Source organism: Mauremys mutica, chromosome 7 (assembly GCF_020497125.1).
Source record: "Mauremys mutica isolate MM-2020 ecotype Southern chromosome 7, ASM2049712v1, whole genome shotgun sequence".
Taxonomy (NCBI): Eukaryota; Metazoa; Chordata; order Testudines; family Geoemydidae; genus Mauremys; species Mauremys mutica.
The window spans coordinates 4,740,093-4,765,702 of record NC_059078.1 but is presented as its reverse complement, the minus strand read 5'-3'; the positions used below and the strand labels follow the sequence as shown (position 1 = coordinate 4,765,702).

At 45.5% G+C, this 25,610-nt stretch overlaps 1 protein-coding gene across 5 annotated transcripts in view; it reads left to right on the top strand.

The window, feature by feature from the left end:
- CADPS (calcium dependent secretion activator) overlaps positions 1 to 25,610 on the top strand; it is a 356,811-nt gene that overhangs the window by 92,976 nt on the left and 238,225 nt on the right. For all 5 annotated transcript variants that reach the window (XM_045025308.1, XM_045025307.1, XM_045025309.1 and 2 more), the window contains one exon: positions 8,199 to 8,531. In XM_045025308.1, the coding sequence (XP_044881243.1) occupies positions 8,199 to 8,531 (333 nt within the window). The remainder of the gene's footprint in view (positions 1 to 8,198; positions 8,532 to 25,610) is intronic.

The following is a 25,610-nucleotide window of genomic DNA, read 5'->3' as shown; positions in this document are numbered from 1 at the left end:
GCTTTCCCCTCATCCACAGACCCAGTTATTTCCTCATAGAAGGCAATTAGGTTAGTCAGGCATGATTTGCCCTTGATGAATTCACGCTGACTGTTCCTGATCACTTTCCTCTCCTCTAAGTGCTTCAGAATTGATTCCTTGAGGACCTGCTCCATGATTTTTCCAGGGACTGAGGTGAGGCTGACTGGCCTGTAGTTCCCCGGATCCTCCTCCTTCCCTTTTTTAAAGATGGGCTCTACATTATCCTTTTTCAGTCATCCGGGACCTCCGCCGATCGCCATGAGTTTTCAAACATAATGGCCAATGGCTCTGCAATCACATCCGCCAACTCCTTTAGCACCCTTGGATGCAGCACATCCGGCCCCATGGATTTGTGCTCATCCAGCTTTTCTAAATTGTCCCGAACCCCTTCTTTCTCCACAGAGGGCTGGTCACCACCTCCCCATGCTGTGCTGCTCAGTGCAGCAGTCTGGGAGCTGACCTTGTTCATGAAGACACAGGCAAAAAAAGCATTGAGTACATTAGCTTTTTCCACATCATCTGTCAGTAGGTTGCCTCTCTCATTCAGTAAGGGGCTCACACTTTCCTTCACTTTCTTCTTGTTGCTAACATACCTGAAGAAACCCTTCTTGTTACTCTTAACATCTCTTGCTAGCTGCAACTCCAAGTGTGAATTGTACCTCAAAGGGACTAGATTCCCATCAATTCAGCTTGTATCCAAACTCACTGTTGTCAAGGTCCAATAGGAAGATTATTGTATATAAGGCGAGAGTGCCCTAAATTTAAAAAAAAAGAGGGGGGGGTAGATTTTTTTTACATTCCTCAGTGAAACAGCGCACCTGAGTTCTGTGTTACTTCAAATGCCAAACTATGCTCACCGCCTCGCAATAAAAATCTGAAAATTAATTAAAAATGTAACTGCTGTTTATGCTCAAGGGCAGTCTGGAGACTTTGAGCAATGGGAAAAAAGGCTGTAACTTTTATGGAAGAGCCAGAGAAACTGTAACATGGCTGTGTGTGCTTTTCCCATGGCTATGACATCATCAGGGTACTCTGCATCTGACCCAAACTGAACTCAAAAGCAATGTCATAGCTACCTTGAAACAGACCGCCTTTCTCAACGCACTGAATGCCCACTGTGTCTGTTCCTTTTACCTTTCCGTAGCCTTTAAATGGAAATCTGTGTTTGGAGTTTACACCAGGGACAATAACTAGCAGTTCCTATGGCACTGCCTCCCTGTTTTACCAACGGGGAAACTGAAGCACAGAGGAGCAGTGAATTGTCTGTGGTCATCCAGTATCAGAGCTGGGAATAGACCCTATGTCTGAGTTTCAGTCCACTGGACCACGCTGCTTCCCTGATTGTGTTTGGTTCCTGGCTCGTGTGCCTGGCTCTTAGCAGGGAGTTGGAAAGTATAGACCCCAAAAACCATTAAGCACCATCCCCCCTCCTGGATTCAAGGGTTGGTGCTTTAATATCCAATGTGCCCCGAGGGTAAGGCCAGGTACCAGTAAGTTGGGAGGAAAGCCCTTTGCTCCCTCTACTATGTGCCTCCAGATCGGGGACCATGGCCATGTCCCTTGCCCGCACACCTTAGGGTGCAAGCCACCCAAAGGGAGGTATGAAGAAATGGTCCCAGTCTGCCTCCTCTGGTAATAAAAGGTAATAATTGGAGATATACCAATCTCCTAGAACTGGAAGGGACCTTGAAAGGTTGTCAAGTCCAGCCCCCTGCCTTCACAAGCAGGACCAATTTTTGCCCCAGATCCCTAAGTGGCCTCCTCAAGGATTGAGCTCACAGCCCTGGGTTTAGTAGGCCAATGCTCAAACCACTGAGCTATCCCTTCCCCCTCCCACATACCAGCAGATCTAGGGAGGCACATGTTGAAGAATCTTCTGACGGGGTGATGCAGCAGGCAGGCTCCCTGCACCGTGGGGTGCTCCAGGAGGAGGTGTTGCCCTTTTGGTTAGCTCCACGCACTTCTCTGGGCAGCATTGCCTGGCCCAATGGCACCATGTGCTGCTTGCTCACCTTTGACTGCAGCTATTGTTACTATGCAAGGAGCATCAATTGAGTGCGTAATGCAGGCATGTCTTTCAAGGAGGTTGTGATCACCTTTGCCTGCAACAGCTGATTGACAGGCCGTTAACACCTCTTCCATAGCAGCATGTGCCAAGCACAAGCCCTCTGCCATGTGGTTCTTTCTACCTCTCGAGCTCCTCCACTGCATCTTCTCTTGGTGTCTTTATAGCTCTCTACGAACTGCAGTTAAACATTGCACCCAGACTAAGCCATCTCCAAATGAACAATGTGGGGTTGGCTCCCTTGGGGAAGCAGATGTTTGTCCATTGGAAATGTAGGGTATGTATACACAGCAACCAGGAGGTGTGACTGCAGCTTGTGTAGACATTCACAAGCTATCTAGCCCTAGCCACACATGATCCTGGGTGTGTACACATCTCATGCTGCCATGGCTTCACTGCTATTGGTTCAAAGCTAGATCAAAGGTGCAGTCACACCTCCCAACTGCCGTGCAGACATACCCTTAATATAAAGGGAAGGCGGCACAGCAGAGTAACAAGATTGCAGGACAAGTGAACTGTTGTCCTGCTTCTTTCTAGTCCTTTATTAAGGAGCAGGGTGAGGAGCTTGTTTATGACAAACACAAACGAGGTGGTTTTCAATAGAGAGAGGGGGATGGTGGATAAATCAGACCAGCTGACTAATCCACTGTTCTTTTTGTATATTTTTAGCTAGAGACTATTCCGTATTGCTGCCTATTTCCCACAATCATTTCTCTTGAATGTCCTTCAGTTTATATTTATGCATTAGAAATCCATATACCCAACACCGTGGTTGGATAGCCTGAAGAATCACAGGATTTGCTTTGGGTGTGGGGGAAACTTCTTTTTTAGTCAGTCTGGAAACTTTATCACTGACAATCCCAGCACAGGACGTAATCAGTATTCCAGGTTTGAAAGATTCCTCTGAACATTCCTGTGCAGTGTTAACATGCAGCTTACTCTGTTCTCTGCATTTTGTCCCCTTACCAAAATTCTGTCATGGGAGAATGAAAGGGGAACAGATTAAATGTGGGGAGCCCGCAGGCTGTTTGATATCCTTGTTCTGGTTGCATGGAAGTGGCGATGGTCTCTTCCGTCATTCGACTTGGGCATGTGTGAGCAATAATTTTATGAAGAAAGAGGGTTTTTTTTCCTACTATACCAGATTGATTTATGCTAATCTCTACAGCACTGCCATCAGATGAAAAGTCTAGTGAACGGCGCAGGCTGCGCCGAGGGAGTTGCAAAACAGCTGTAATGCTGTAGAAATATTGCAAACGCCACTGGGACAAGCAGACTTCCACAAACAGCAGTGCAGGGAGCCAGTACCTTTTAGCTGACCGGCTTTCTACAACCTGGCCACACCCTGCTCAGCCCTCCTTAGCATAGATACTCGGTAGAGTAGAGATCAGACTTTTTGAACATAGCATGCAAGACTTTCTTGCCTTTCTCCTGTTCACAAGATTCTTTGTTCAAAATGTTTTCAGTCGAAGAAAATGATACGAGTTATAAAACGTCAGTTAGAAAGTGAGTTTTCCTTGCAAGGATCCTGCAATGGAACAAAGGACTGAAGCCTAATCACCCAGCTCATGCTGCCACTCCCACAGCAGTCACTGGGATTACACATGTGCAACTGGCAAACGGGACTTGCTTCAAATGCATCACACTTCTGTATCCTCTTAATAAAAACACTTCTCCATGAACAGGTGTGAGCCCTTCTGGCCTGCCTGTTACCTGGACACCATGTAGTTCTGACCCGGTAATGCTGACCAGGCACAGCTGCTGCCATTTAGACATGCAGGTACCTGATTACATCTGCACTTACACCCATTACCTTTTTCCATTGTTAATCATAAAACTGAAAAAGCCTGGATGTAAGTCATACTATAAATGGCCATTTTACACAGAAATTGATTTAATGGGTGTTTTGTAACACTGTTTGAATACTCATGACATTTAATGTATTAACTAGCTGAAAACCTTCATCTCATTTCTGCTACTTCCCTTTATCTACTCAGTAGCTGCCAGGGAGACTGAGAGTTATAACTGATCCATATAAGGCCTAGGCTTTGTCGATGGACATGAAAATAGGAATAGCTGACTTGCATAGTGAAAGAGGTGTTTGGTTTTCTTTTAATAAACACTGACACACATACACCCATTAGAACTTTGCAACGGTAATTCTTTCTCAGCCTGCCATATTCATACTGGACATCCCAGAACCCTCTGAGTACATGGCTTATTTTCCAAAGAAAGATGCACAGTCTTCATGACAAACCAATTTTCCGTTGCAATTGTGTCAGCATCTCTTCGTATCTCCCCAATTCCCTTCTCTGCCTCACTTGCTGCGTTCATCGTTTTCTGATGTCCAGCACCTCCAACCCCAGTGTCATTTATGGATTACCTCCTGCCTGGACCAGCTGATCACAAATCTGTGCTGGCCAAAGCTCTTGAAATGCTGCTTTTTCTAAGTGGCATTTAGTTCCCCTGGCTCTGAGGGTTGCCTAAAAACTGTCACTGTGTTAATTGGAATGAGCAATAAATATAACCTCATTTCACCAGCGAGGAGAAGGTCACACTGCACGTCTGCACCGGCCCTGCCCTTAGCTGACTCACCGCTAGATAAACGCTCTGACCGTTCACAGACAGGCTGTATAAGTAAAAGTCGAAGTAGTCGCTGGTGAACTTCCAGGGCAGAATCAGTGCCATTTCAGGAACACCAGAGGATGAATTTCCAAGTCCCCTTTCAGCCTGCTGCTGACGTTACCCAGCTGAAAAAGGCAAAACTGGAGAAGGGTTTGAGTGTGCCCTGGACTTGAGTAACTCTGGGATCCGAGTCAGGCCTCAGCATGTGTGTAGGGAGGGAGCAGGCTCTCTGCCTCTCTCTCCCCAGCACTTGCACACCCGTGACAAGCACCATGCTCTTTATGGACTAAAGCCCATCCCCCTTCCCTGACAGATGCATCTGAGAACATAAGCCCGTCAAACGGCTGGGGATGCTCTGAATGCCACGCTTGAAACACTGTGCAGTGGTGTAAAAACCTGCCGTGTCCTCGGGTCATCCCTGAGGTCTTTAATTATTGAGAGCTCATAGCTACCCCACCCCCACCCCGCCCGCACAGCTTCCTCCACTGTGCTGTACTCCTGTCATCCTCTGCTTCATGAATAAAACAACCGTTTGTACTTTCCAGGCAGCCATGGCACCGCTCTCATTTGGGAAGGCGTAAAGGAGTCACTCTTTCCCCGTGTCCCCTACATTGCTGCTCACGCGGCATTTCCTGCTCTCCACGGGCCTGCGTTGTCTTGACCCTTTCTTGGAGCAGGGAGAATATTCTCACCTAATATCTGGTCCGCTCTTTTTATCTTACCCCCCGGCCCCCGCGTATCTTGTGCTGGGCAATAATCTCTGTACAACATGAGACTCACGAGGCTGAATCAAAATGCACCCCGGGTGTAACGGCCTCTGGTTCAATGGAGTGACACGTAGGTGGTGGGTATAAGGCCGGGGGAAGCCAAGCCTCCCCACCAGCCTAATCCTCTTCTCCTGCCTTATGGTAAGTGTGAGCGGGCAGCCGAAGGGCAGGTGGGTGGGGAGTGGGTCTGGGGGTGGGGGGCAAAGAGGCACATGCGCGGCCGGATGGCTCAGCTGGCCTCTGGGAGGGGGTGGAAAGGGGTTGGGCGGAGCAGGGGCAGGGCTTCTGGGGCAGGAGGCTGAGTGGGGGCGGGTTTCGGAGCAGGGTCCCGGTCCAGATGCGCCGCGCCATCTCCCCAAACGGAGGAGTCACATGCTGCCCATGGAGTTACAGCAGGAATGAATTTGCCCTTTTCAGACTATGGCTGTAGAATATGCTACTTTTTTATTTTAATTTATTTTGATGATATGAGATGTCTCTGAGATAGCCACTGGTTTACAAAGATCAGAAGCTTTCCCTACATCTTTTGCTGTGTTTCCCCTCTGGGTTTGACCACGCTACTGCAATGTTGCTTATGGTCTAAGTAGGAGGGATAAAATCTCAGCATATGAGAGCTTCTGGAGACTCTTTTGCCAATTTGAGAGGGCATTCTTGAAGCACAACTACCTTCACATAAATAGTTCATCTCCTACATGCAGAATCCTGTCTCTCTTGCTATCTCAGCAGGACAGTCTGCTGAGGTCTGCTTCAGTTCAATAGCCTACTGTGGGCATCTGCCACTCCCTTCAGACAGAAGGATAAGTTGATGTCATGATGTATGGAATCAAAGTCTGTCTTAAACCATGTTGGGTTTATTATAGAATCTACACCTACAGACTTCCACCCCGCTTGAGTTGCAGTTTTGTCTCCCCTCTTTATTGGGGAATACTCACTTGTTAGCTGCGCAAGAGAGTGGCTGAATAACATACTGCAAGTAAACTTGTATCATTACAATCGGCAGCCATTTAAAAACCTGAACCAGTGAGAGCCTGGAAAGAGTGTTGAACAGAACTTTGTCATGCCGGATATGGGACTACAGCCAACTTCAGGGACCGAGGCTGGAACTCAGACTAACACTATGGAGATTTCAGAGCTGTCCATTCCAGCTCTGTCATCTGTTAGTGAGATCTCAAAGCTTCCAGCAATTTTCAGTTCAACCACCGCTCTCTAGGGTGAATGCCATCACCTCACACACCTTCGAAGATGGAGATGTATTGTTTTTCCCCAAGGGAGGGATCTGTGTGAGCAATTATCTCTCCTGGATGGATTCTTTTCCTTCATCCTTTAATCTCTCCCATCTCTGTGGGGAAGGGGTCAGTGCTGACAGGGCGTGCCTAGGAATGGAAAAGTGTGAAGAGATATTTTTAATGTAGTGGCTGTCACAGCACCAAACACTTTTCATCTTTATTGCCTGCCCTCTGCATGCTCGTACAGACAGATAAAGCGAAGCCCACTGTGAACCATGAGAGATGTGAAACAGTTACAGATAGGTTGCTAGCCCTTACCTAGTGCTATGGATTCAACCAAGTGGCCAGCTCTGAAGTAGTGTCCTGTCTCTAGAGTCATATATTTTAATTAAAAAATTGTTGCAACAGTTCTCGGTTGCCTGCTCTGTGCAATCTGTGGAGGCCTTTCTGGGCTGGGGCTAGGGCTAGGAAGGGGAGTTTGGTGCCCAGCTTGCATGCTGAGATTGTATTAATGGATGGAAGGATCAGGGTGCAGGAGCTCTGTTGTATCCCAGCAGCGTTCCAGCCCTATAATGCTTCTCTCTTAGTTGCCAGGTTATTGCCATGTATTTAAAATTACATTTAAATACTTACTGGTTAAAGGAGCTAAATAGCAAGGATCATATTAAGATTTTAAGGCAGCTTCTTCCATCAGTGTTATCCCAGAGTAACCACACAGAAGTCAAGGGAGAACGCAAAGGTGTGGCAGTGCACATGCACACACAAACCCCATGTGGACCAGCTAGTGCAGATCAGCATTGCTCCATGGACTTTTTTTTTTTTTTTTTTTTTTTACACCAGCTGAAGGATCTGGCCCTGTATCGCCAGGATCTAGCCAAGTGATACATTTCAGAGTCATGCAGCAGAAAAATTTTATCCTGCACGTTTTGACTGTTTCACCTGCCAACTGATCTACCCCACCTCTCAGCATTGCTCTAACATTCCAAACTCCTGAGCAGCTCTAAACCGCTGCTCTTATTGTGGAGTGTCAGATGACTGGCAACTCGTTAGACTGATGTAAACAGCCTAACTCCACTGATTTCAATGGACTTAGTCCAGGTTTACACTGACAGCAAAATTTGGTTGAAGGACGGTAGGTGCACAATAGCTCTTTTGTCATAATAGTAGCTAGAACTAAAATACGCTCCTGCATCCTGAGCGGTATTTATGTATTTGGCGCAACGTGACTATGACATGAGGTGAAGTCCTGATTACATCAAAATGCTTTTGCTTAGTAGTCTGGCTTTGTTACATCTCAAAGTCCAAACGTGACCTTTCTAGTCTAGCAGGCTTGACTGCTGCATGGGGAATTGGAAAGTAGTGTATAAATAAGTTAGCTTCGGGGCCTGCAGAGCTTCATATAGACAAACCGGGTTTTAATGATGCTTTACAGTAATTGGTGACTGCAAAATGGAGTCACTTTTTTTCCCCCCTGGCCTCTCTCTCTCCTTGCAGGTGTTTCTGAAAAGCGATCGCGTGGCCCGGATGGTGCAGAGCGGGGGTTGTTCTGCAAATGACTCCCGAGAAGTTTTCAAGAAGCACATTGAGAAGAGGGTGCGCAGCCTGCCTGAGATCGACGGCCTCAGCAAGGAAACGGTTCTCAGCTCTTGGATGGCAAAATTCGATGCTATTTACCGCGGCGAAGAGGATCCACGCAAACAGCAGGCCAGGATGACTGCCAGTGCTGCCTCGGAGCTGATCCTCAGCAAGGAACAGCTGTACGAAATGTTCCAGAACATCTTGGGAATCAAGAAATTTGAACATCAGCTGCTTTACAATGCCTGTCAGGTAAGGGTCCCTCCCCATCTCGGAGGATCTAGTCTTTGATGGTATCTCATGCACGATTTTGCTGTCATTATCTTTGCCTTTATACTGCCAGCTTGCCAGTATAGAGGGGGAGCACACGTCAGTGTATCCTGTAGGAAATCATATTAGTATTTGAATTTCAGATGCACAAGGGGTGAACATTTTACACAAACTTGCGTGTTGAGATTGTACTGGATTGTCTGTGACCTGTGCACTGTTGTGAAGCTAATAAGGCTAAGCAATAACCAAATCCTACTGCTCTCACTCATGCCTGACCCCAGTGGGACCACTCCATGAGTTAAGGGAGACAGGATTTACTACCTAACCCTTGCTGCTTGTGGTACCACTGTCTGGGCAGGTAAGGGTCTCTGGGCTTCCACTCCATTCTTCCCCCTTTCTCAGTCCCTCTGCCTGCATGTAAAGGGACAGTGGGTGGTGAAGAGGGGGTGGGAATGCATGGTGGGGTATGGAGGGAGGTGAGATAAGAGGAGATACAAATGGAATTGGAAGGAGATCATGCTCGTAGGCTTTAAATTTGAGCTCAGGCAGCTCTTTGTTCCCCTGTGTGAGAATTTGCTCTAGGAATGATTTTGGGGCAGGTCTCTGGCCTGTGTTCTGCCAGAGGCCAGACTACATGATCACAGCGCTCCCTTCTGGCTTTGGAATCGATGAACCGTTTGAGGTTCACTGACCATTGTTTGCAGCTTTGCTGTGGTCCATCCAACTTGTAATTGCATCTCCTTTGTCTGCTTTGATTAACTACCGCTTTGTCTTCACTGCTAAAAGAGGTGAGTTTTTCCTGCAGGATAACTAACTCAGGTTCCCTATCCTCCTGTACAATCCTAGTGGAGACAAGGCACCTGTAGTGTTTATCACGAGGTAACTAGCTGAGGTCAACCATGGGCAAAGTACAGTGCTGTCCTCACCTATCTGCCTCGTGATAAACACTACAGGTGCCTCGTCTCTGCTAGGATTGTACAACCGGACAGCTAATGCATATTACTCATCTCCTGATTCCCCCGTCTTCTTGGCAGCAGAGACTTAGTCTTAGATGGAATATTTAGGGATCCTCTGAATGCAGACTGCAACGGGGACCAGGAGGACATTCACTACAGAGTAAAAATACCCTCCAAGCTATTTCCAAGGAAGACTGAGATCTTGGCCTCCCCACTGTATGGAGAACAAAATGTTTTTATCACTTTCTCCCCTCGTTTTGGTAATTTGTGCCCAGTAAGGATGAATTTTGCACCACTTTCTGTTCTCCTAGTTCAGATGATCACTGGAGCCAGTTCTGTCGTCCATTCCCCGGTCCTCAATTGCGATTCTTGGCATTTCCATTTTCAAGTCGGGGGTTATTTGCTGTGCCATGTTTTCCCCTCCTGACTAAATTAATTCTCTCCTTTCCCCCCCTTTTTCATCTCAGTCATTTTAAAAAAAGAGAGAGAGCAAGAGTGAGAAATGTGTGACAATGAAAAAGGATCTGATCGGCATTACAGCTCTGGCTAATAACATGGCTTCTTGGCAGAGACTCTACCGAAGAAGGACTTAAGTAGCAAATGGGCAGGGGCAAGGCAACCCAAAGCATATCCTGGTTCAGGGTGTACTCTGCAGTCCCATGACCACAGGGCCGTAAATCTGTAACCCAATAAGACTTGGCAGATTTCCTTTGTGTGCTGAAGTGCTTCTGACCACAAACTGCACCATCCTGCTCTATCCAGACTGTAGGACGTGTCGGTGTCTGCCTCAGCAGTTTAAAAAATGGCACAAATGATGTGTGGTTTTCTGATTAGTCTTGAGGTTGTCTCAAGGAGCAGAAAATGCTCCAGAAAATGGCAGAAAATGACTATTTTCACCGTGATAGGACCCATAGTCTGTCTGAGCATTGAACATTTGTTTCCTAGCAAAGATGTACCAAACTCTGACTGTGATTGAAACTGATACACACTAATGAGTTAGATTAGCATGGTTAGACTCTCTTGTCTCATCAAAGTTAACTGGAAGTACAACTTTAATCTTTCTCTAAGTAACCTGATTGACATATCTATTGGCTGTTTCCTATGAATAAAACAGTATACAAATAGTTTAATTGTTGATATATGAATGTGCAGTAAATAAAAATGTTTAAAATGTGTATGCCTGCCTCATTTGACTGGCATTTCTCTGGATGTGCTGAAAAAATAGTAACCTTCACATGAGAGCACTAAAGGCTCGCATTGCGCATGTGTGCATCATTAATCATGCAGGTGTCTATAGTGGATGCTGCTCTAAAATGCCACAGCAGAATCTGACTCTCTCTGAAAAACTGTGGCAGAAAGGTTTGGTAGCTATAATGCCACCACAGTTACAGGCTTTGCTCTGTAACTGATCAAGCTAAATAAAGCTACATCTTACTGTTGAAAATAGAGGTGACAATGTAGTTTTCGCGTGTGGTTTAAGTAACGTGCGATATACTCAGAAGCTATTTTGACTTGAACTTATCTGATGCATAGGGACTGGTATTAGAAAACTATTTATTCCCCTGATTGGCTTTCTGAATTTCATTATTCTTTTCAGAACTCTCAGTATACTGCCACTAATGCAGTTAGAGAGACAAGGTAGGCGAAGTAATATCTTTTATCGGACTAACTTCTGTGGGTGAGAGAGAGAGAAGTTTTTGAGCTAACGCCAAGCTTTTCTTCTACGTCCCCTACCTTGTGTGTCTAATATCTTGGGACCAGCTTGACGACAGCAACACTGCAGACAACTAATGCAGTGAATGATTCAATCCATCATGCTTAGAAAAGCTGATCAGATCTGCTTATGATATTGTTTTAGATGATTTTTGTGGCTGGTATAGTGGCATCCCCATGAACTATATGCTGCAGACTTAGAGACTACTCCGTAAGATCTTTTAGTATCCACCCTGACAAAATGCATTATGGAGATCAGCCTGTAGAATTAGATCTGAGCATTAACAAGTTGGTGCCAGTGTGTCCAGCGCTCTTGGAACAGAGTCCTAATGCATCAGGAAATCGGTGCCAAGAGCCTCATTACAAAAACAGATATTGCCTCAGATGTATCCAGGACCGAGCCAAGGAAATAATTTCCATGTTGACAAATCGGCCCTGTTTTACTGCTCTCCTTTCTTTCCTAGCTAGAGGTGTGTAATAATCATATTTTGCACTTTGCTCAAACCTTTCATCTGACCATCTTGATGTGCTCTAGAAGGGTGGTTAAGTATAACTGCCTCCATGTTAAGGAGGAAGAAACTGAGTCCCCTGGTGGTTAAATGATTTCCTAAGAGTCAGCAAACACAAAGGCAGGTCCAGGGATAGAACCCAGTCCTCTGAGTTTCTAGTCCAACATTAGCTGCTAGATCAGAGGTGGGCAAACTTTTTGGACCAAGGGCCACATCGAGGCGGGGAAATTGCATGCAGGGCCATGAATGTAAGGCTGGGGTAGGGGGTTGGGGTGTGGGAGGGGGTGTGGTGTTCAGGAAGGGGCTCAGGGCAAGGGGTTGGGGCAGAGGAGGGGTGTGGAGTGTACGAGGGGGCTCAGGGAAGAGGGTTGGGGTGCAGGAGGGGGTGCATAGTCTGGGAGGTGATTCAGGGCAGTGGTGCAGGGAGGGGTGCGGAGTGCGGGAGGGGGCTCGGGGCAGGGGGTTGGGGTGCAGGACAGAGTGCGGCAGGGGGCTCAGGGCAGGCAGTTGGGGGTGGGGTGCAGGAGGGGTTCGGGGGGTGGGTTTGTCCTGGCGTGGCTTACCTGGAGCGACTCCAGGGTGGCAACGGCGCACACCGGGGCCAGGGAAGGCTCCCTGCTGGCCCCGGCCCCGGCCCGGGGCCTGCGCCACTCCAGGAAGCGGACGACACCACGTTCCTGCAGCCCCTGTGGGAGAGGGGGCAGAGGGCTCCGCGTGCTGCCCTTGCCTGTGGGTACCTCCCTCGAAGCTCCCACTGGCTGCGGCTCCCCGTTCCTGGCCAATGGGAGCTGCGGGGGAGGTACCCCCAGGCAAAGGCAGCACACGGAGCCCTCTGTCCCCTCTCCCCCAGGGGCCATAGGGACATGGTACCGGCCACTTCCCTGAGCGGTGCGCAGCCTGCTCTGCCACGGGGTGGCAATCCCATGGGCCAGCGCCAAAGCCCTGAGGGGCTGGATCCTGCTTGTGGGCTGTAGTTTGCCCACCCCTGTGCTAGATCATGCGGCCTTCCCTGACCCCATTTCAGGGGGGTTTGGAAATCCATTTCAGGCTTTCTTTTGCTGGTAAAGTATGTCAAGTGGTAGCTACTAATGCTAATCTAAGAAATGCGCTATATAAATTCTTGCTTCTGTCTATAGTATTGATCCTTTTTTTTGCTTATGCAAAATGACATGGTTTTCAATGGAAATGTTCAGGTTTTTGAGCACTTAGAAGTATATTCTCCCTTTGATTCATGCACAGAGCTTGCAATGATATGAATGGTAGTTAAGTGAGCTGACATTACATCCCTCAGAGTATATCCCTTTGTGATTCCCATTGCATCTAAATGTATAGACTGCAACATACGTACTGTAGAAAAAAATCCTGAGGCAGGAATAAATCCACTTGTCCATACAATGCAAACACTGGAGTCTTAAGGGACATTCTCACCTTGAAAATTGCATTCCTGTCTGAAAACCTTGTGCCTGACTCCTAGCACAGGAGCAGGAGGGACGTTTGGTAACATTGAAAGGTGGCAAATTCAAAACTCATAAAAGGAAATACTTCTTTCCACACAGTGTGTAATTGGACTGTGTAATTCATTCTCCCAAGATGCTATTGAGGCCAAAAACTTCACGAGATTCATGAAAGGATAGGACATCTCTGGATAGTGAAGTAATCCATAGAATTGTTATAATTTAATGCTAACAAATTTTGGAAGGTATATTAAACCTCATGCTTCAGGTTTTAAGACAATCTCTGACTACTAGGGATTGGGAAGAGATCTAATGTGGGGAGCATATTATTCCACCTCTGCAAGATTTCTTGTTCCTTCTTCTGCAGCATTTGGTGCTGGCCTCTGTCAGAAATGGGATACTGAATTAGATAGACCATGGTCTAGTCTGGCAATTATAATGTACCTGCTGATGTTCCCAGATCTAATGTTACTGTAACTGAAGTGTAGGACTGAAGTAAGCACACTTTTTCTCCTGGATGTGTTTCCTTTGTGCCTTTTGAAAGCCCTTTTTATAGTCCCCTCTATAATCATGTAAGTCCCAGTCCTGCAATCAGATCTGGCCCTATGTCCACATGCCCTCCACACCCATTTATCATTTTTCCCTTTGTAGAAAGGCCCTTATAAACATCAGTGGGAGAGCAGGAAAATCCACAAAATAAACCATTTTTTTAGAACAATTTTTAAATAAAATTTTCAGACCATCCCATTTAAAGGGTGCTCTGTCAGAAACTGGCCTCTCAGTCAGGGCGGAAGGCTTAGCCTATTTAATCCTGAAACAAAAGGAAGGTAAATCTCAGGCACGATCCTTAGTGAGTGCCTTTTAGTTAACAATATTGTATGTTGTATGTTGTTTTTCCTTTGTGCTTCACATGTACATAAGAAGCCTAATGTTACAGCAACCCAAGAACATGTTGGCGGTGAAGAGTTATTTAAAAAGACTTGCCTAGTTGTTTTTCTCTGAAGCAAACATTGGCTGGGGCCCTGGCAACACGCTTGTTGAGGGAACCCGACTGATCTTTCTAACTGAGCCTGAAAGCTGGAGCCAGTGTCTTTGCTCTGAGGTAACCCTGTCACTTGCTTCACATCGGCGCCGGCTGGGCTGTGGCTGATTGTTGCAGGGCACCAAGGGGGCTGTAGCGGATGCAGCGTGTTGTTTCTCTCCAACCCAGTGTTGCCCTTGCGGAGTCCCGGTGTGTCTGAACCTACTAGTCATGCCCCCAAAACGCCAACTCTCGCTCCCTCCCACCGCCACCCCTGCCCTGCTACAGTGCCGAGAGCCCTTGGAGGGAGGATCCTGTGAATGAGGCCTAAATATTTGGGCCTAAAACAGGTTAACCCCAATGGGCACTTTCAGCTACACGGAGGCAATGTGGCAGAGTTGATCCACTCCATGTTGGAACTCTGGGAGGAGACGCTGATTAATTCATGCTGAATGTGTCTCTCTTTAGCTCCACCTGGATATAAGGGAAGTGGACGTGGCTCTTTACTCAGAAGTAGGGTGTCCAGATGTCCTGATTTTATAGGGACAATCCCAATATTTGGAGCTTTTTTAATATGGGCTCCTATTACCCCCCCCATCCCCTGTCCAGATTTTTCACACTTGCTGTCTGGTCACCCTACTCAGAAGGAACTAGGACTTGGGGGAAGGAAGCCTCTGCAGAGAAAACGTAGACACAGCCAAGCTTTGGGAGGAAATGTAGATGCGGGTTTGTGCTTTAGTTGCTGTTTAACGAGAGAGGAAATCCCAGCCAGGGGATAAGACTGGACCAAATAGGGTGGGTGGAATCCTGGCCCCAGTGAAGTCAATGTCAACATTCCCACTGACTTCAATAGGGTCTGGATTTGACCTAGCAAGTGTAGATTCTGTTCGGAGCAAGGTAGGAACTTCAGCAGCTTACATATGCCTCTAAAAGTGTGTTTTCACTGTGGATTTCCCTGCTGCCTTACTGTGACCTGCGATTAATTACGTCATGGAGAGTGTATTTTGTATTCACTTCTGGAGGCTATTTTTATGTAAAGGAGGGATTATTTCTAAAGAGACTTTTTATTTTTAATACTATATCCCTAAGCAGTATTATAGGAGTATTCGTAATGTAATGGAAGCGATGCCGTGAAGTCTGCACATATAACCAAAACAAACGAGATTGATGTGGTTGGAAAGGTTTTGAGGAAACAAAGAGATGAAATTACATTACAGTGAGATGATGATGGATTTGTCTAACAACTTTCTGACACAAAATTTTCAAATAGTGCACAGAGTCTAATAGTTTTGCATATTCACCTACTTTCCAGCAGAGATGGTTTACTCCACTTGTGACAGTCTAAGAATAAAGCATCTGGGCTCCTATTGAAGAATTGTGTGTGTGTGTGTGTGTGTGTGTGTGTGTGTGTGTACGTACCTATATACATGCGAGACAGATGTTGTTGATACCTGTAGTGTTTGAGAGGAAGGGATGGTCTTGTGTGTCAGGCCCAGAACTCGGAGCCAGGAGACTTGGGCTGAATTCTTGGTTCTACCTTAAAATTCCTCTGTAACCTTGGAGAAGTTAGTTAGGGCCAGATTTTCAACAGAGTTTAACCGCCTTTGTGCTGCTCCAGTTGGAGACTGAGCTGTTTTGAAAATGTGGCCCTGACAGTCTGATTTTTTTCAGAGGCACTGATAACTCACAGTTCGCATTGACTTCCGTTATAATTGTGTCCTTGGCGTTTCTGAACATCAGGTTGTGTTAACCTCTGCTTCAGTTTCCCCATCTGTAAAATGGGGATATATTTATCTACCTCATTTACGTATTGAAGGTCCAAGAAAATCAATAAATGTGAAGTGGACTGAGAAGTGACAGGTTATTGCAAATTACTTCTCTTAGATTAAACTTTTTATCCTGAATCTGGACTCCAGTTACCTGTAATCACCTGCATTCTTCCGTTTTTCCTACTACAGAAAAAGCAATACATTGGTATGGTTCTTATCACCCATTACTGACTGTGGCTGAAATTGGTTTCATGAATTAATTTTCTAAATGTATGATTAAAAAGCTTATCAAATATTTTTCTTTGCAGGCCCCAAGCATGGCATATACATTTCTCTAAAATACCAGTGTTATAATTCCAGTAGACATGAAATTTAAAACAAAGAGTAGAGCCTATATCCCTTACTCGCTGAGTATTACATACTAGAACATGCCCTGGGTAGTGTTCTTTCACGTTCTATCCTGTCAACCTCAGTGTTAGGTAAAATAACTCTGTAGAATGTAAGTATGTGTATACAGTATATATATCACAAACACAATGAGGTGCATCCCTATCTAGTGGCTCGATAAAAGCTTACTACTGCTATCAGCTAATGGAGTTATTCCTTTAGCTCAAGTGCTAGGAGCCTGTGTTTTTTAGATCTGAAGGTCTTGAGCTCGAGTCCTGATGACTAGAGCTGGCCTAAAATCCCATGGCTTTTCATCCCATGGCAAATTCAGGTATTTCTGACATTTGTTTTCATCACGAATCAGGATAAAAAGCCTATATTATATTATATTATATTATAATATAAAAATAAAATTCTTGGAACAGAAAGTCCCAAAAAAATTTAAATTCAGAAATGTCAAAACAAACACTTAAGTAGCCTCTTCCAATTAAAATATTTTATTTTGGCTTGATTCAGCATTAATTTTTGTCCCCCTGAGCAACCGTATGGCATGGGGGAGTTGTAGTTTGGCTGTTTTGTGCCCCCTTTCTCCTCTGAGCCAGGCGGCTTGGCTGGACTACATCTCCCGTGATGCACCACAGCAGTTCAGCAAGAGCTTTATTGCACTGAAGAAGAAAGAATTAACATTTTTGGAAGAACTCTCTAAAATTAACCTATCAAAAATACTTTTTTTTTTTTACATAAAAGGAATGATTTTTAAGTGTACACATTACAAACTTGAACTCTGCAGGTGTAATCGTTTTGAACATTAATGGCCTGTTTAGTGACCCCTCTGAAACGAGATTTGTCTCAGTCCAGTACCCAGTGGAAAAATATTCAACTCACAAAAACCAGCACCGTCCTTGGCACTGACAGAGACTGGCCTGTTGGCCCACTCTCCTCAGGGAGGCCAAGTTTTGAACTGACTGTGAAAAACCCTAGATATGTTCCATCCAGAATATTCAGGAGGCAAGACAGGAAAACTTGATCTGTGAATAGAGTTTCAGGTCAGAAGGGACCACCTGATCATCCAGACTGACCCCATCTTTTTTTGTAAAGTTATCCGGGAAAATGGAGGATTATGGTTGTTTAGGGATCACAGGCTACTAACCCAGCCCTCACTCACCAAGCCAACAACCAGAATTAGACCAAAGTATTGCAACCCTCAGGAGCACAGACACTGGCTTCCTCTGGGCCCCGAGGTTGCTCAACACCCCACTACGCCCCTGGCCCCACCTCCTTCCCCCAAACCCCCACCCCTGCGCCACCTCTTCCTACCCCCACCCCACCCTGCCTCTTCCTGCTCAGTTCTGCCCCTTTCTCCAAGTGCGCCCTGTTCCCACTCCTCCCTGTCCCCCCCAGTGCCTCCTGAATGTTGCGAAACAGCTGGTCATGGCGGGCGGGAGATGTTGGTAGGGACAGTGAGGAGTTGATCGCTGGGCCACCAGTGGATGGGAGTTTCTGGAGAGGAAGGGGAGAGGGGAGCTGGTTGCCGGAGGGTGCTAAGTACCCACTGTTTTTTTTCCATGAGTGCTCCAGCCCTGGAGCACCCACAAAGTTGGCACCTATGCTCAGAAGACTAAACTACTGTGCATCACAGGCAGAGAACAGGATAAATGGAGGACTTCAGTCTGCACAGCTGTCCAGCTAGCACCTTCACAACCATGAGCTTGATTTCCTCTCTCTGTCTCTGTTGCTTAAAGTCACACAAGTCCTTACTATTGCTGAGTCTATTGTGTTTAAAAAAAAAAAAGATCCCACACACCTTGGTTGATGTGCTTTTAAAATAATCACTAGTTCCAATCCTTTTAGCACCATACTCTGTTTGCGGTGATTCAGTGTTTATTTCCATGGAAACGGGAATGGCAGCCTGAAGCCTTCCTCAGGGTTGTAATTACTCTTGTTGCTTTCAATGGCTGAGGCTCAGCATGCTTGTCAGCGCCGGGGTAGCTTCGAAAGCAGTTTTGGATGTTAAATTGAAAAAGGAAAGTACTGGGTGCATGGCATGAAATTGCCTTTTCTGATCATCTTTTTTTTTTTGGTAAAGTTATCTGGGGAAGATGGGGGATTAGGGTTCCTTGGCGGTTAGGGGTTTATTAGTAATGCAGATGCACACCCGAGAGGTGTCTGAAAGGTGGAGAGCAGAGAGTCCAGGTTTACAGGCTTTATTTTATCACTCTAGATAGCTTTTCCATTTGTAGCTGCCCAGTTTTGGAAAAGGAGGCCCAAGGTTTGTATGTGAAAATGTGCATGCGGAAGTAGAGCAATTACCAGTGTTGATCAGTCATTTGGGTGCCTTGAAGGTCATTTGTGCATGCAAAGTGGTCCTCTGTCCGATAGCAGTGTGGCCCTTAAAGTGTGATTGCTCTCTGATAAGTGACTGTGTAAAATGTGTGGCAATTCTTTCCCTATCAAATATGTTCAGCTTCCCAAGACTTCTTTTAAAAAAAAAAAAAAGGGAGAAAGGGGTTCCCGCTGGCAGTTACGCAGGTGCAGTCTGGGCTCTGAGAGTCAAGCCTTGGTTCTTTCCTGCCTTCACGGCATTAGGGTATCATGAATAGACCTAGAGAAAGCGGGTCAAGTTTAAGGAGGGACCTAGGTTTGTGAGGGAGGTACCAGTGGTGAGAGATAAACAGCAGAGGCTCCATGGGTTTAATAAAGCTTTGTGGATTATAGATCTCCCATTTTACTTATAGCTAATGAAACGACTCCCACCAGTACAGCAGGTCAGATTGGACCCTGAGGCTACGTGGACACTGCAGCTGGGATGTGTAATTCCCCGTCTGGGTAGTGGTAGAGGTGCTAGCTCTGGAGCAGTCTGGCCGCAGCCATGCCCCTATTGTTGCATGCTAGTTCAAGCAGAGCCAGTGCACGTCTGCCTGAGCTGGGATTTACATCTCCCAGCTACTGTGTAGACCTACCCTTAGTGACACCTGTGCATCCCCCTTGTTTTCAGCGGATTTGCACACGTGACTGGCCGGACCTTGGTGAACAGTTGTACTGATGATGGACTCAGCTCACAGAATCTTACTAGGCTAGTTTGTGAGACCAGAGAGGGGTGGATGGCAGTAATCCCTTGCCTTTCTCAGCAGGGATAACTGAGTACACACCTGGAGCAGAGCTGTAGGGTCAGAAGGTGCCATTTGTACATAAACACTTTTCAGAGCAGGACTGCACTTCAGTAATTTAAGGGCTCTCTCCTTCTGCTGTGAATGACATATAAAGCATGTATGTATGTATGCAGTCACTGGCTGCTGGATAATCTATTATGTTCTGCACCAGAATGGACAGAGCGTCATCTCGGCTCCTCTAATTATATTTGAAGCAAATTAGCTCTACCATTAACCAAAATAAATCTGATGTAGCATAATATGAAGTTCTCCAGTGATGGTTGATCAGTAACTCCTGTGAAGAGTAGCCAAATGCTGCTGAGCAGATGGTCATGGCTGAGACATCATCAATTAAACTCGTTTGAGATCCTTTCATTTCATCAGAGGGTTTTTTAAACTCCTTTCTTTACCCACTGGGGATGTGTGGTTTTTGTTCAGTGGGAAGCTGGGCTTGGGTTCTGCTGTGGACTCAGTCTTCTGGGGTTTGGTTTTGTTCTAGAAACTGAATTAGAGCACATGAAATAAATCTGAGACACTAAGGGAAAAAACGATAATGGCACATATGTTCCAGTAATAAAGACTCCTGGAAAAAGTTACTTGCTTCTTGCACCAAACAGGGATCTTTATTGGAAAGAGGAAAGCAACAGAGCTTCTATGCTGCATCTTTCCCAGGCTACCTCCTTTAGAGAGAGAGTGGATGCATCCCCACGGCGTAGCCAAACGTCACTGTTCTCCCAGTGGAGCCTTGTGCATGGTGCCGGAATTCTCTCTTCCGGTTTGTGGTCTATTTCCACATCTCTGTATTCCACTGTGGCAGGAGGGTCAACATTCATACAGTATGTGGATATGAAGGGGAGCCTTGGTTCGTGCTCTCTGCTTTTCTGGGGAATGGCTTGAATGCCCAGTGTCTCATATGCCATGGCACTAGTTTGGAGATGGATTTCATTCCTAAATTGCAGCAGAAGTTCACTAGGTCTCCCCAGCCGAAATGCAGAGCTTTGGGTTTTTTATTATTATTTTTTGCTTAATACGAGTGCTCAGTGGTAATTGTTCACATCTTATCTGCCTTGCTTTTTTTCCCCTGTTCCATTCAGGTTTTCCCACTGCACTGTCACCCTGGTACCTATCCCCTATATGTAACCTATTGCTAGCCTATGAGGAGAATGCAACCAATGGAGTTGTATTGCATGTTTTCCACCAGCCTAATGAAAAGAGAGTTCTGAGCTCCCACTGCAGTAATTTTAGAAGAGAGTGACTTAAAAAGGCTCTGAAGTATAACAACAATAGAGCAGCCCAGCTAACCAGTAGAAGTTATCACTGGGCAGCACTGGGGGACAGGGAACGCACCAGTAACTGCTGTCCTGGTGCACTTCAAGCAGCATATTCAAATTACATTGAAAACCGTTATGCTTCATCTTCAGCTTCACAAGTAAAACCCGACCTACACGGCATCAGCAATGCTGATGGTAGCAGAGACTTTAAGATCCAAATTCAGGGTGATTTTTTTAACATTAATTCTCAAGGCAATTGTTGTTGTTTTTTAAATATTAATTTATTTATTGCTGGAGTGATGCTATCATAACTTTCTGTACTATCCACAGTTCAAAGTTTAAATTACCATCAAGATGGCTCTTCAATTTTATTTTTTTCTAAATGTTCCCGTATTCGCTCTTCCTCATCCCATTTTCAAGCTGAAAAGGGGACATAAAAACAAATGAAGGCATACACTGTAAAATATAAATGCCTTGACGTTTTCAGTCTCTTTTAATCGCCCTAGTCAGGGACTTGGAATGCTTTTTTTTCCAATCTATTGGTAGGATTTCCCTATTTCATCACCAGATTTATTTTTAATCAAATCAGAAGCACCATTTCAAATAGATATTTATGAACACAGTTCTTCCATTTCAGGAAAGAGAAGCTGTGCTATGAATTCCTGACACTAGGTAATAGCTTTCAGGAGAAAGAAATAATGATCATTTTGCAAGTGCCCAGTCCAGCGTAGGGAATTTGCCTGCTGAAACTACCGTATGCAGAGGATCAAAGAACTTGAGGAGGGGAAAAGTTTTAAAACTTGAATTATGAGATGAGAGAACTGCTTTGGAAGTGTTTGAATGCCTCTGATCACATGTATCAGTTCAGTGGAATGTAGAGATGTGGAAATAGACCATAATCCAGAATGATAGGGATGATAGGACCACAGTTGATGTTGCTGTGCAGGACGGATGCTGAAGAAGTCGAGAAGTACTGACAAGGGCTGGAGAAAGAATAAAGATTCTTCAGGGGCATTAAGTGTGCCAGGTTAGGAAAACTTAGCTTTAAATTCACTACTTAAAGAGGCGATTTGAGGAGGTTATAACTGAGGCCCAGAATAGGAAATACACCTCTACCCCGCTATAACGTGGCTGTGGGGAGCCAAAAATCCCTACCTCATTGTAGCTGAAACCCCGTTATATCGGGTTAGGGACAGCAGGGCTCCGGCCGCTGCGGGGTGCCCCAGGCCCTTTAAATCGCTGGTGGAGCCCCGCTGCCACAGCCCCGGGGTAGGGGCGGCAGGGCTCCAGCAGTGATTTAAAGGGCCTGGGGCTCCCCTCAGCAGCCGGAGCTTGGGGCCCTTTAAAGCACTGCCGGAGCCCCGCTGCTACGTGTTATATCGGGTCGGGTTACAGTGGGGTAGAGGTGTAATAGGTATATGCTCCGAAATTACTAGCAAGAAGAGTCACAATTAAAAATGAGAGGGAGTGGCTGGAAAAGAGAGACGTTTCTGCTAAGCTTCTTTATGCTTATTAAAGGACAATTGAAGTGCAGAATGGGCTCTTAGATTTGCAACAATAAATATGCTGAAATAGGTTTTAAAAGGAAAAACCATTTCCAGGTTCAAAACACGAGACAGGCAGGCTGCGACTCAGCAGACTCCCCCACTGTTACTGTCTGGTGCTGTGTGAAAAATTCTGAGCGCCAAATTGTCATTTACCTTTCACGACAAAGTTGCCGATCAGTCACGGAGCTCCTCCATGTCAAGTCAGTGGGAGGGAGGAGAAGAAAGAGAACCTTCAAACATCATCATGTATCGAGGCTTCATGAGGCAAAGGCGGTCCCCTCAGACAGTGCAGCTGTTGTAGCTCTTCTGTGCAAGGATGAGGAGGGGCCAAAGGATGTAGCATTAGAATATTCGATATAGGTTCTTCTTCCATCTTCATCATCATAGTATTTGAGCATCTTCCAGTCATGCACTGAGCTATGTGACTAACATTTCTCACGTGGTTCATTATTTCTCTCCTTCTCTGGGCTTTCGTATGTGGCGGGAAAACTGCAGGGCTACGCGGGTTGTTCCACCTGTTAAGGAAAGGATCCCTCATTCCCAGCAGAGATACACAGGCTCGGGGTGGGGACTCTTGCCTCAGGTATGTTGTTATAGCCTCCTCACAAGCCAACTACCAGGCCAAGTTACACATCTGGGATGTTGCCATTCCATAAACCCAAGCTGGACATAGTTCATCATTGGACACTAGGGGCCTAAATCACAAAAAAGCAGCGTCAAGTGCTTTAGGAAAGATCCACGGTAATTTAATAATAGTCCACAGAGTCAAGCAAATAACTGACACCAACAGGAGGTAATGGGACAGATCCTGTATTTAGAACAAGCATTCACTTGTTTTCCATTGGTGTCAGTGGTAGTATCATTGCTGAGGGAGAATTTGGCCACAGAGTTGAATTTATTTCAAACAGTGCCTCATTTCCTTGTGAGGAAGAGTTCAAGTCCTGTATCTGCCCTGTATCTGCAATACAAGTTGCAGAGTGAAAAAGCCAATGAATGTCACAAGGTGTGTGTGCACTGTGTGTTCAGTTAGCAATATTTTAGCAAAGCCGATTTTCATTCCTCTCTCTTTGCGTTCTCCCTGACCAAACATGGGCTGCAGGAGGCCGAACAAAGAAATTACTTTTACCCTTTACTCCCTGAAAGCATGGAGAGATGCAGAATTATTTTTAGTATCATTCTGTGTTTCCCCCATACGTGGTCCTGCCAGTCAAGCTGGGAAGCACTCAGCGACAGAAGGGATGTTACCCAGACCCATCTCCTTTTCAGCAATTGAACACTGATCAGAATCCATATGCAGTGTTGGTGGTAACAGTGCTAAGGAAGGCTAGAATATTCAATAAGGCATAACTGGTGCATGCCCCTGCCCTGTATTAGCTTTTTTTCTTTTAACATGGAATGCGATGCAGCAGTTGAAGAATTAAATTGTGTGTTCAGGTCTTTTCATTTAGTTTTGCATTCTGTGTGAGACTGTTAACCTTTGGCAGCACTTTGCTCCTCCTCTCCCCGTTTCATGCTATCGTACTGTAGTTTTACTGGGTGAATTGTCAGTGATGGGTCAGGAATTTTGTCAATAGTCGCATGAATAGCTCCCTATGGGAACGATGTGGACTATTCACCCAGGCATGTCCAGGGTCTTCATTGCAGCCAGAAATGGTTAGTCTACACTAGAAAGACTTTGCTGATTCCCCTATGTTGGGAGCTCCGCCAGCAGAGCTATGCCAAGTGGAGCCATGTCTTATACTGATATAAGGAGATCTTTTGTTGGCATAGATAATCCACCTCCCCAGATGATATAAACTATAATGGCAAAATGAGACTTTCTTCCCACCCCCGACCAACGTAACTATGCTAACAACACTTTGTAGTGTAGACCTGGCCTAAGAAACAGGAATGTTTTCCGTTGATCTGCACTAGCCTCAGATTACATCTCAGATGACTCTTTCAGCTTTCCCTATCAAATATTTTACTAAGTTTTCTCTAATCTTTGTTTCTCCAGCAAAGTGATAAAGGTGGTTTTTGGGTGATAGTTGCTTATTTCCCACTGTCCATATTGTGTTCAGTCTTCCAGAAAATAGAACTATTGAATATCTGTCAAATAATACAGAAATATGGACAGCCTAGAAGAATGAACTGTACAGGGAGGGGGCAGGGAAGAGTTCAGTTTATAAATCTTCATCCTGTTGTTTTGAATGCAGTACACAATATCATGTCATTTTAATTCAGACACATTCAGAATTGGATGGCTTATGGTGAGGACAGAGCAGAATAAATTTAAAATAAAATTAGGTGAACCCATCAATCTTGCATCTAAAACAATGCTAAAATAAAAGCTGAGAGTAAGCATATTTGCTGGGAGGAATGGAAAATCTCACCAATTGTTTCCCCTAAAGGATATCCCTGCAGGGCTGTCTTTGCGTCTCTCCAAAATGACTGTAACTCAGGAAGCACCCAGCAAACTAGATTTCATGTTATTTCAAATGCTCTATTTTAGTATCCATAGAGCATGCAAGCCACCTCTTATAGCTGTATCAATATTAAACTTTCATACTCAAAATATTATGCATTGGTGGTTGAACAACCTTATTCTACTTGTGCTTCTGAGTCGCTCAGTGAGAGATTGGAATGTGAGTTAAATGTGGGCTTTGATGTAAGCAAACATCAGCTGTAGAGAACTAAAGAATCCCTTACCATGACACTGCAGCTGTTAAAAATCATACAGAGAATGGACCAGACTCCAGCACACAAATTCAAGTGTGTTCTCTGCAGGAGAGTGGTGGTTTCTGGGAGGGTGAGAACTCCCTGGGACATTTGCCATTGTCCCAATATTAGAAATGTTTGGCCAAGGGTCTGAGATATAGTTTGCAATGATAAGTTGCCAGCTGAGAGAGAGCTGTGTTTGCTACCTGGTTTTTCATCATTTCCATGGGACTGCAAAGTCTTTTAATAAAATAACTGCAATCGATCAACCTTGGCCATGCAATGAAGAGAGAACTCATGCATCCCACTGCTTCATGAGGGGAACGTCGACACAACAATTGCTGGAAAAGAGCCTGGTGTTTATAAGATTAATGACAAAAGTGAAAAGAATTTCATGGGGTGCAGGAAAAGTGTTTCTGCCCTACTGTGCAGATGAGGTATATAAGGGGCGCTATACATCCAGCTGAGATTTCGATTTTTGTGGAGTGTGTTGGCCCTTAGTTTATACTATGCAGAGTTTGGTGGTGGTGTGAAATGAAGACATTTATATGTTAGGGTTACAGTTAAGGTGGGATAGGGAAGGATGAT